The sequence below is a fragment of the Dermacentor andersoni genome, chromosome 11, assembly GCF_023375885.2.
Source record: "Dermacentor andersoni chromosome 11, qqDerAnde1_hic_scaffold, whole genome shotgun sequence".
Taxonomy (NCBI): domain Eukaryota; kingdom Metazoa; phylum Arthropoda; class Arachnida; order Ixodida; family Ixodidae; genus Dermacentor; species Dermacentor andersoni.
The window spans coordinates 116,562,605-116,574,844 of NC_092824.1; the positions used below are offsets into that span (position 1 = coordinate 116,562,605).

The 12,240-nt window shown below is 50.0% G+C and overlaps 1 protein-coding gene across 4 annotated transcripts in view; it reads right to left on the reverse strand.

Annotated features, from left to right (window-relative positions):
• Ent2 (Equilibrative nucleoside transporter 2) overlaps nucleotides 1–12,240 on the reverse strand; it is a 110,342-nt gene that overhangs the window by 47,269 nt on the left and 50,833 nt on the right. For all 4 annotated transcript variants that reach the window (XM_050186457.3, XM_055075469.2, XM_055075471.2 and 1 more), the window contains exon 12: nucleotides 484–569. In XM_050186457.3, the coding sequence (XP_050042414.2) occupies nucleotides 484–569 (86 nt within the window). The remainder of the gene's footprint in view (nucleotides 1–483; nucleotides 570–12,240) is intronic.

Sequence of the window (12,240 nt, forward strand, 5' to 3'; positions counted from 1 at the left end):
ATATGAGTCTATTACTGTAGAGAAGGCTATCCCACACTAAAGTACATCACAATGCTGTGCCCACGAAATTCATGTGCTTGCATAAGTGGAACTTAAGAAATGCACACTGCATAACAGTGGTTTTTTACTTTGCGTTCGTTCACAATATGCCGGCAATTTTCTTGTACATTGCATGAAGACATTTTATGGCATGCTACAAATCTCCCATTCTATTACACGGAGAGAAAATTTCCATATGAAAAACTGCAATGAACAGTGTCTGTCCTTGCATCAGCTTTTAAAGTAGTGCGTTTATCAGTTAGTACTGGGCATTTAGTTACTAGCTTGCCTGAGCTTCGCCACCATTTGGCGTGCCTGGCTTTATGGGAGAAAGAAGCACAGGACGATGCTGAATTGCCTTTTAAAGAGAAATGTTAAAAGTGCTCGTATGAATTACAACTACTGGGTGTATGCAAAACCAAGAAGGCAAATGAATAAACTTACCCAACGAACCCAGATAGGAAGAATATTGCCAAGCATGGCAAAAAGGTTGAAGCCGAGAAAACAGACTGTTGCTGTGAAGTACTTGTCTAGAGCACCAGAAAGACCACATCAAGAGATCAGTCAAGGCGAATACATTAATGCACTCTGTGCTATGGAAACAAGGTGTCTACATGACATGTACAATATAATAGCAGACAAAACAGAAAAACATTAGTAAGTTAATGACCTGTTGATGCACTACCAGGTTGAAATAAAATTCTACTGCTTGCCAGCTGGGTGCGCTGGTACATCTCAGCTTCAGATATAAAGTACAGATGCTATGGTGTTTTAAAATAATGGTTACCATATTTGCAAGATAATATCCCACACAGCAGACTTCTTACAACACACAATATAAGTAGTATATAATGTTATAATATAAAATGAACTAACAATGTGTATTACAAACATGATACCACAATAATAATGTTAATTATGTGTAATGTGCTAGAACAGCTGTAACTCTCCAGCAAGCCCCATATATGACTGTATAGAAGATTGCACCATACAACCTTTAGTTGCTGGATACATATTTTTACAACGATATCACTCCTGTGTGCCATCTGCATGATTTACCTTTGTTGCCCTTGTTACTTAACAACTAGGCCTTACTGCCATCTAGAGACCTACTTTTCTGCAAAGCCTACCGTCAGATTCTGCTAGAATTCCACTAAGTCAAGTAAAAGTACACTACGAAGAATTTCAGCATAAACAAGGGAGAAAAAAAAATATATGCAAAATACTATAACAACAACATTTAAAGCCTAAAGGTATCAACTCTCTCACCAGGCTGCAAATACAAAAAAAATTCTGGCAGCACCCGTCTAACAATGACTGTCAACATTAATGTGATTAGCATTCAAGCAATGTAGTGACTCCCTGTATCACGATAACCGAAGCACATCTTGTAATATAGCCTGGCTCCCCTCTCGTGATTCCCTATGGACACATCGCACCATCTAGCAGCACGTTGGCAAAGCTCCCCTCCTTTTTTTTCATGGCCTTCTAGATGTGTGGAGGGCCAGTGCGTGCTAAAGCTAAGACTTAATCCCTCACTGTCTACAGCATTTTTGGTGTAGCACTAAAGCATCAGGCTGATGTGCTTGAGGAACCCATATGGTGTGAGCAGTGGCGGATTCAAGGCAGCCTCCATGGCGGGGGGGCCTGCTGCATGCTTAGTACTGTGAGCATTTAAGCGCTGAAATTCTTAGGGAGGGCCCAGGCCCACAGAGCCTCCTTCCTTTGACTCCCCCAGTGGGTGCGGGTTCGATTCCACCCAGCACAGGAGAAATTCTAAATGATGTCTTTTTTAATTGACAAGCCGCATAAAGAGGCCAGAAGGACCCAAAGTAGCTAAAGTAGGCTAAGAATGCAATTTGGAATAAAGGAAGACCCGCAATATATTTATTTAAAGTCAGGGTGTCTACCAAGTAGACATTTTCAAATTCCTCGAGTTAGCCAGGTTTTCCCTGAGTGACACGGAACTATATGTCAAGGCAGGCCAACACCACGTCGTCCGATACAGTGCAGTCCACTTATAACGATACCACATATGATATATCGGTTATAACGATGGGTCGACATGAGAGTGTCATTTTATGCATTAGGTCTATGGGGAAAAAAACATTTATAACGATAGGTTATTCACCACATATCGGATATAACGATCAAAATTTTGCAGTCTGGACGGCGTTTTCCGTGCCAAATAATCGTAACATTTCCGTTGCTTTGTTCCCTGAAACCAACGATGTCGAGACGAGGCGATGTTTACCTCCGTAAGTTCGTATCTGCCGCCATTACCGCGCAGCGCGTTCGCCCCGCCCGCGCACCGGAGAATAGCTGAGTAGGCGCAGCGCGCCACTAGATGGCGCTAGTGGCTTCATGCGCGTCGGCCACAGTCGCTCCGAAAAAGAGAGAAAGAAAAAAAAAGCAACAAGCAAGGCAGCATGGCGGCGCCCGTCCCGCGTCTCTCTTTCTCTCTCTCGCCGGCTGACGCCACCAAAGCAGCGTGCAACCAACGGTTCAACCCAGTTCGAAGATGGCGCCGACAAAGCGCAAAGCTGTGTCGCTTGACACGAAGATGGATATTTTGCAGGACTCTCGATGCGGCTTCAAGGCGAGCGCCCTTGTGAAGAAGTATGAGCTCGCCCAGTTAACGATATTGACACATGTACTTATCTTTATCGGGCGCCCCCGTTTCGCCGCTTAACAAATGTTATCGCACAGCACGGGACGCTCCTGAATGCATCCGAAGTTTCTGGAAAGTTAACGATGCTTCTATCCGCTGTCTGTTGTCACCGAACCTTGTGTTATCTGATTTATTCGCCTGACGCGAATGGTGTAGAACTTTGAGGAAGGCACGCGGGTCCCAACGATTAGTCTGGAACATTCGACGACTGCTGTATAAAAGCCGACGCGCTTGACCCGCAGATCAGATTTTCGACAATCGCCGAGAGTGTTCGCCGCTACCGTTGCTCTTCGAGTGTAGCCTGTGTTTGAGGGCACAAGTTCGCCCAATAAGACGCTCGTTTCGTTAATCACAGTTTTGCTGCCTTCTTAATCCTCACTACCACGTGACATCTGGTGGAGGTGCTACTGCGTTCATGTACCGAACGCCCCCGCAAAGCCACGATTCAAGCCCGAAGCCCGAGGACAAAACCAACGTCACCCAAGACCAGCGCGCTAGCCGCAGACTGCAAGGACTACCCCTAGAGCACGGACTTCTACCTGAGTCGACAAAGAAGATCGTGGTCAAAACAACCCCAATGGCTGCCCCATCATCCCCCGTTATCCTACAACCTCGGGACCCACCGATCTTCCATGGAGCAGCGCCTGAAGACCCGGAATCCTGGCTGGAAACCTACGAACGAATCACGACTTTTAACAAGTGGCAAAGACGACAAGCTGCGGCATGTATACTTTGCCTTAGAAGACACTGCCAGAACGTGGTTTGAGAACAGGGAGTCGACCTTGACAACATGGGACCTGTTCTGTAGCGGCTTCCTGCGCACCTTTACGAGCGTCGTGCGCAGGAAAGGGCCGAAGCCATCTGGACGCCTGAGTGCAGCTACCTAACAAGAACGTTGCCATCTTCACGGAAGAAATGAACAGTCTGTTCCGCCACGCCAACCCAGATATGCCCGAGGAGAAGAAAGTCCGCCTCCTCATGCTTGGTGTGAAGGAAGAACTTTTTGGTGCAATGATACGAAGCCCACCGAAGAGCGTAGAAGAGTTCCTTCGCGAGACCACCAGCATCGAGAAGACACTTGAAATGCGGAACCGGCAATTCAACCGCCGCACGAACTCTACCAACTACACAGGAATTCAATCACTGGCCACCGACGATCTGTGCGAAACTATCAGAGCGGTCGTACGGGAAGAGCTGCAGAAGTTGTACCCCAGGTCGCAGCCTCCAGTAGCCCCAATCGCCGAAATCGTAAAAGATGAGCTTGAGCGATCCCTTGGAGTTTCTCAGGTGCAGCCAGCACCACCGCAGCCCCAGCCGGAAGCGATGACCTACGCCACCGTCACCCGCCGTCAAGGCCCCCCTGCACGACCGCACCAGGGCCCTTTTACGCAACAATTCCGTCGTCCACCACCGCCGCCGCCAGCACACCCCCCCGTCGCTCAGCGCCGCTACGCGAGGAAGACGGACATTTGGTGCGCTCCTGACAACAGCCCGCTCTGCTACCACTGCGGAGAAGCGGGTCACGTCTACCGCCGATGCCCATACTGAGATATGGGACTGCGAGGGTTCGCCGTTAACGCGCTGCGACCACAGATTGGTGAACGACCTCGCGATATTGCCGACTGCCCCGCCGCCACTCAGTGGAGCCATCGACGGCCGTCTCGTTCGCCATCACCAGGCCACTACCTGTCGCCGCAGCGGCGACCATACACTGGCCCAGCCCGGGGCAGGTCAGCGAGCCCCATATCCGGAAAACTAAAAGCAGCAACCGATGGAGGTGCGGTTGCTGTTCGTCGAACTGAAGAAGATCCTCCGCCGCCGACGAAGACGCCGAAGAAACTACCTCGACGACATAACGACACGCCGCCGTCTCGACGAAGTATGGAAGCAAAGAATACGACGATGAAAGATGACCTGACGATGTCATATACCAGCCACAGGTCAACGCGACGCAGCCGTGATCCCACGCCAAGACCGAACTGTTGAAGTTGAAAAACCTCGTCGAGTATTTGGAAGGGCACACCGACGTTGTCCCTAGGGCATTTAAGCGAGGATTGTCTTCGTTCTCGCTTCAAAACAACCTACTCGTAAAGAGGAACTTCTCACCACCGACCTCGACATGCTTCTGGATGGCCATGCAGTCACCGCCTTAGTCGACACAGGGGCTGATTACTCCGTCATGAGTGGACACATCGCCACCCAGTTGAAGAAAGTAAAAACTGCATGGGAAGGCCCTCAAATTCGAACAGCTGGAGGACACCTCATCACGCCAACTAGAATCTGCATGGCAAGAATTTCCGTTCATGACCGGACTTACCCTGCCAGCTTCGTTATCCTCCAACAGTGTTCACGAGACGTCATTCTCGGCATGGACTTCCTGAACCAATACGGCACGATCATCGACCTGAAGTCGAAGTCGATAACGCTGTTGGGAGATGGAGCGATACCGCCGGAGAGCTCTCGTAGTCACCATGCCTTAAGTGTGCTCGAAAGTCAAGTCAGCCTCCCGCCTCGCTCCAGCATTGCCGGTTCCGTCTGCACCAAAACACCTGCCGACGTAGAAGGCGTCATCGAGGGTGACCAACGTCTACTGCTCGACCATGAAATTTGCGTCACAAGAGGGATAGCTCGACTGCACGGAGGGAAAACTGAAGTGTTGCTGACAAACTTCAGCCTGGAGTTCAAGCACATCAACAAGGGCACGACGATCGCGTACATCGAGGAAATTCTGGAAACCAGTAACGCATTTGTCTTCTCGGATTCCGCCGCATCTACCTCGACGATCATGGTTCCCGAACCAGACTACGACATTAATCCAAGTCTCCCCATGATTAAGCAAGAACACCTCAGAAGTCTGCTCCGACGATACAAAGGCTGCTTCTCGACGTCATCAAGGATTCGACAGACACCAGTCGCAAAGCATCGCATAATCACCAAGGAGTGTGCTCGACCACTCCGCCAGAGCCCTTACCGAGTTTCGCCGCGAGAACGTGAAGCTATAAGAGAACAAGTCGACGAAATGCTGCGCGACGACATCATCCAGCCGTCGAAAAGCCCGTGGGCATCCCCTGTTGTCTTGGTGAAGAAAAAGGACGGAACCTTACGTTTCTGCGTCGATTATCGTCGACTGAACAAGATCACAAAGAAGGATGTATACCCCCTACCAAGGATAGACGACGCATTAGATCGGCTCTGCAACGCAAAATACTTCTCGTCGATGGATCACAAGTCTGGCTACTGGCAAATAGAAGTCGACGAGAGAGATCGCGAAAAGACCGCCTACATCACGCCAGACAGCCTCTACGAGTTTAAGGTCATGCCATTCGGACTGTGCTCGGCACCTGCAACTTTCCAGCGCGTCATGGACACGGTGTTAGCAGGATTGAAGTGGCAGACCTGTCTTGTTTACTTGGATGACGTAGTCATCTTCGCCGGAAATTTCGACGACCACCTTAGGCGGCTAGCGACAGTACTAGAGGCCATCAAGTCATCAGGGCTCACTCTGAAGCCAGAAAAGTGCCGCTTCGCTTATGGTGAACTTCTGTTCCTAGGCCACGTCATCAGCAAGTCTGGAATCCGCCCCGACCCACAGAAGACAGCTGCCATCGCAAAGTTCCCGCAGCCCATCGACAAGAAGGCAGTGTGTAGATTCCTTGGCATGTATGTGTGCCTACTATAGGCGCTTTATCAAGGGCTTTTCACGCATCGCTGAGCCGCTGACACAGCTACCTAAATGTGACGTCGAGTTCAAGTGGGAAACGCCGCAGGCCGACGCATTTCATGAACTCAAACGACGCATGCAGTCACCGCCCGTACTTGCGCACTTCGACGAGGACGCCGATACCGAAATCCACACTGACGCCAGTAGCCTAGGCCTCGGTGCCGTCCTAGTCCAGAGAAAAGATGGACATGAACACGTGATAGCTTACGCTAGCCGGTCGTTGTCAAAAGCGGAAGGCAATTATTCTACAACCGATAAGGAATGCCTTGCCATCGTTTGGGCTACAGCGAAATATTGCCCTTACCTATATGGCAGGCCAATCAAAGTCGTCAGCGACCATCCCGCCTTGTGTTGGCTAGCGAATTTAAAGGATCCTTCAGGACGGCTGGTGCGGTGGAGCCTAAGACTGCAAGAATATGATATCACTGTAACCTATAAGTCCGGACGAAAACACTCTGATGCCGATTGCGTATCACGCGCCCCCATTAACTCGCCGCCGCAAGATGACGAAGATGACGACGCCTTCCTTGGCATTTTAAGCGCGGAAGACTTTGCTGAACAGCAGCGAGGAGACCCGGAGTTGAAAAACCTCGTTGAGTATTTGGAAGGGCACACCGACGTTGTCCCTAGGGCATTTAAGCGAGGATTGTCTTCGTTCTCGCTTCAAAACAACTTACTCGTAAGGAAGAACTTCTCACCAGTGCGCGCCAACTACCTTCTTGTTGTCCCGTCAGGACTGCGTCCAGAAGTATTGCACGCACTGCATGACAATCTGACCACTGGACACCTCGGATTTTCCCGGACACTATCGAGGATACTGGAAAGGCATTATTGGCCGCACCTGATCGCCGACGTCGCCCGTTATGTCAGAACATGCAGAGACTGTCAGCGACACAAGACACCACCGACAAGGCCAGCGGTATTACTACAGCCAATCGAGCCTCCTTGCCGACTATTCCAGCAGATCGGGATGGACTTGTTGGGACCTTTTCTGACGTCAACAACCGGAAATAAGTGGATAGTCGTGCCGACTGACTACCTCACCCGCTTCGCTGAAACTAAAGCACTGTCAAAAGGTAGCGCAGCCGAAGTGGCGAAATTTTTCGTCGAGAACATCCTGCTGCGACATGGTGCTCCAGAAGTCCTCATCACCGACAGAGGAACGGCCTTTACAGCGGAGCTCACCCAAGCCATCCTGCAATACAGTCAGACAAGGCACAGGAGGACAACGGCCTACCACCCACAGACGAATGGTCTTACGGAGCGCCTGAACAAGACCCTCGCCGACATGCTAGCAATGTACGTCGACGTTGAACACAAGACCTGGGATGCCGTACTGCCGTACGTAACATTCGCGTACAACACGGCGGTGCAAGAAACAACACAGATCACGCCGTTTAAGCTGGTTTACGGCAGGAACCCGACGACGACGCTCGACGCTATGCTGCCGCACGTCACTGAAGAAGAAAACCTTGACGTCTCTACCTATCTCCAGCGCGCCGAAGAAGCCCGACCAGCTCGCCCGCCTGCGAATCAAGAACCAGCAGAGGACCGACAGCCGACACTACAACCTCCGACGACGCTTCGTTGAGTACCAGCCCGGCGACCATGGGCTTTTTCGATTTTCCACTTCTGGCTACCCGCGGGCTGCCAGAGCCAGCCAGAGCGTCTTCGTTTTTCTCGGGTTGCTCCGCCCACCGCGCTACGCACTTCCGCCGGGCGTTCGTTTTGCTCGCGCTGGACGGTTCTGGCTACCCGCGGGCTGCCAGAACCTGCCAGGACGATTTTGGTCTGGCTGCTCTCTGGAAGTTCTCTGATGGCTAGCAGACGACTAAAAGAGGCGATGGGCGCTCGCCGCCATCTTTACGGGGACTTCACAGATTGAAACGCGGGCGCTTCAGGACTTAAATTTACCTTGCTCAGCCAACTACGGTCATCTCTGATCTTCGGATTTCCTTACTTCTAGCGTTATCTTTTTAGGTGCTAACGCTCCGTTCCGCATCGCGAAGCGGCGTGATACGAGCCGTGGTGAATCGTTTGGAGCTCTCGTGTGTGTGTGTGTCCCCTGATTGCTTCTTCGCGGCGGTGAACAGCGCGCCGCGCTCTCATGCGTGCATGTTATCTGCATCGTGTCCCACGCAAGTTGTAGACGCCCATTCACACATTGCGGTACATTTTGGTTTCATCTTTCTCTGGTGGCGTTCCTTTTCACATATTTCGCGTATGTATATCTCTCCTTTCTCTGCACTTAGCGTAGGCTTTGCAGTTAGCCCGTGTTCGCTCCGTCTCTCCGTCGTATGCTTAGGTGGCAGCTCGAAACCGATATGTGTTCGAACTGCAGGCCGTTGATCTAAGAATACACTGATTGCACTCGGTACATTGGCTTATTGCTCTCATGATTGCGGCCAATGTTGTTTTTCGTGTGAAACTTTTCGCTGGTCACAGGCGACGTGCATTTTCACGCGCCAGCCGCGTCCCCAGCTCCTTAAATGAGAAGCACCATCAGCCACAACAAACTTTCTGAAATCGAAGCTCAAGAAGGTCGGCGCGAAATTTTATGCGTATGAGACGTACCCGATAACCTGCTTTTTCATGTCTTGTGATGACACAACGCCAACTCATCAATGTCGCCGGTGGTCGACGTGATCGCTGCGACCAGGGATCCTCCAGCTATCGCTTTCGAGTATACAATACGATTTCGCGTCTTGTCATCTGCCTTGTCGGAGGCCATCTGTTGCGCTGCGCAAGGCGAGGTTGGCCGAGTACGCGTCCTGCGCCGAGTCGCGCGAAAGTGATCGTATTCCTGAATGCAACTATATATTTTCAAACTGGCAACGCATAAATGGGCTGACTACGCCGAGCGCGCGTCGGCCTCGACGGGCGCTGCCATGCTGGTAGCATGTTTACATTTAGCCAGCTGTACCGTCGTTCGATTTTGCAAACTTCAGGCAGGTTCGGGTTGTCTTGGGATCCCAGCCCACGTGACTTCCTGTCAGAACCGGAACTAGCTGGCTGCCGTCTGGCTCCCAGCGGGCTGCCAGAACTCCGAAAATCGAAGAGGCCCCATGTTTGGGTATGGACCCCGATACGCCGACGAGGCGTATCGGGGTCCATACTGCGACGCTATTTCGGAGCCTACAAGGTCATCCGACGTATTGGCGCACTGGACTATGAGGTCGTGCCAGACGGCATTTCGCATTCACAGCGGCGCCACGCACGATCTGAAGTGATCCATGTGGTGAGCCTTAAGCCCTTTTACGGACGCTGACGAACTTCCTTATTTTGTTGTTTTCTTTGCTACGAGTACTTTTCTTTATTACTTTCGTTTGTTTGCAGCATCGGGTCGATGCTTTTTAAGGGGGAGTGGGGGGGGGTATTGACACGTGTACTTATCTTTATCGGGCGACCCAGTTTTGCCGCTTAACCAATGTTATTGCACAGCGCGGGACGCGCCTGAATGTATCCGAAGTTTCTGGAAAGTTATCGATGCTTCTATCTGCTGTCTGTTGTCGCCGAACCTTGTGTTATCCGATTTATTCGCCTGACGCGAATGGTGTAGAACTTTGTGGAAGGCACGTGGGTCCGACCGATTAGTCTGGAACATTCGACGACTGTTCTTTAAAAGCCGACGTGCTTGACCCGCTGATCAGATTTCCGACGATCGAGAGTGTTCGCCGCTACCGTTGCTCTTCGAGCGTAGCCTATTTTTGAGGGCACAAGTTCGCCCAATAAAACGCTCGTTTCGTTAATCACAGTTTTGCTGCCTTCTTAACAGTCACTACCACGTGACAATATCAACCATCTTGAAAACCGAGAGCACCGTGATTGTGAAGGCAGGAGCTATCAGCGGCCATGCCGATCAGCGGGAAAGGGTTAGCAACCCTTTGTTCGCCGATGTTGAAGAGGCGATTTACCAGTGGTTCATCACCAATTGCTTCAAAAAGGCGGGCTTTGTGCGTAAGGACAAACTTCCCCAACCCACTGAGACCAACACGGTGGAAGTCGCTGACATAACCGAGCTCTGGGAGCTCGTTCCTACTGGTGACACAGGTGGTGCTTCGGAGGAGGAGTTTTTGACTGCAGACAGTGCTGCCTCATTCTGCGATGAGGTCACCGACGAGGCGATCGCCGAAGATGTGCTGTCTCGACAGATGGCAAAGTTGTGCGACGGTTGCGACGGCAGCAGCGACAGTGACAACGAGATTGACAGTGGCTCCTTGACCCCGACCTCGATGTCCACGCTAAGTGCACTGTCGTCGATGGACTCCTTAATTGATTTTATGCATGCTAAAGGATTGCCGCCAGTGTTCGCGCAGCAGCTGGAATCCATGCACACCGCGGTTGTGAAGCTGAAGCTGCCGCAAAAGCAAGTGCAGATTTCAGACTATTTCGGCGCGCCTAACCCTTGACACGGTCACTGGCGCTAGAAATAAAGTTTGTTTTTCACAGCCTACTTTCTAAATCATCTATTCTTTAGAGCAATAGCGAATTCGAGTTCGGAGCTGCAAAGGTATGTTCCGCGTTTTTTATTTTGATAACTGCAGTCCAGATATAGCGATCAGCGGTTATAACGATCATATTTTTCGTCTTTCTCGATATCGTTATAAGTGGACTGCACTGTACTGTCACTCTCAAGTAAGCAATAAAAAAAAAAAAACAATCCAGTTTGAATAGTAAGGCTAGAGTAGTGTTTATTTCATTTAAAATAGAAAACTGAAGGGAAGGGTTAGTAAAATGCACAGCGAATAAAATATCTTTGAAAAAAATACTAAAACCCATTGCAAATCAAGTCGAACATTTTCAAACACGAATAAAAACAGATGCACACAGAGCAAATATTTTCAAAAATGAGCTATTTCTATTAAGGGGGGACATGGGTTGTGGAGATTATTTCCTGCATCTTATGGCCAAATCTGATGAATATACACATGCTTACTTAGTTTTTCGTGCTGATTTCAAATATGCAATAATTTTTCTTGTAGGTTCATTGGTTCAGGAGATTGACAGTGCTGCCACTCTATTGTTTCCGGAGACAATGGAAAAAAACTGCTCAGCAGAAAGCGAATATTATTGCATAGCTAGATACTATAATGTGCAATAGCTGCAATGCTGCAAAAAGTTTCAAATGAAATTTTAATTAGCCATTCTGCAGGTGATCAAAATTCTTTCCTTGACCTAAGGCTACCACACCAAAAGAAAATTCATAAAATAGAAATATACATACACACAAATTTGAAATTCTGCTCTCAGCACTTCGTAATATGTAGATTAGGCTTTCTGCTAAAGAAAGAATTAGTGCTCTAGCTGTTCTAGATCATGAGATATCACTCCGACAGTCTAGTGAAGTGACCCAAAAACATGTTTTGAGAAAAGTGAGAAAACGTGTAAAACCCTACTTTATTTACAAATTTACAGCTGGAACAGCTCAGTAGGCACCAGGCATGTAGTCCTGCTCACTCCCAGCCCCTGTGTGCCGCTTTTTGAGGGACTGGCGCAAATTTCCTCATGCTTTGCACTTCTTGGCTGATGCTGCCATTCGACGCCTATCTTTCTCGGCCATGAGGGTGCGACTTTGCTCGCTCGGATTTAGACATAGTTCTTTCATTACGGCCTTTGAAGCCCTTGGCCTTGCACACAACGATGTTCCCAGTATGACCCACGTTCAGTTCGGCGTAAAGTTCGCGAACCGACCGCGCGCAGTCGCTCGTCAGATTACGTGCCGCGCGATCGGCCGCTGGCGTCAACTTCGTCTTCACGTAGCTCTGGCACGTTTTCGTGTGAAAAGCCCGACGGCCGATGCCCATCAACG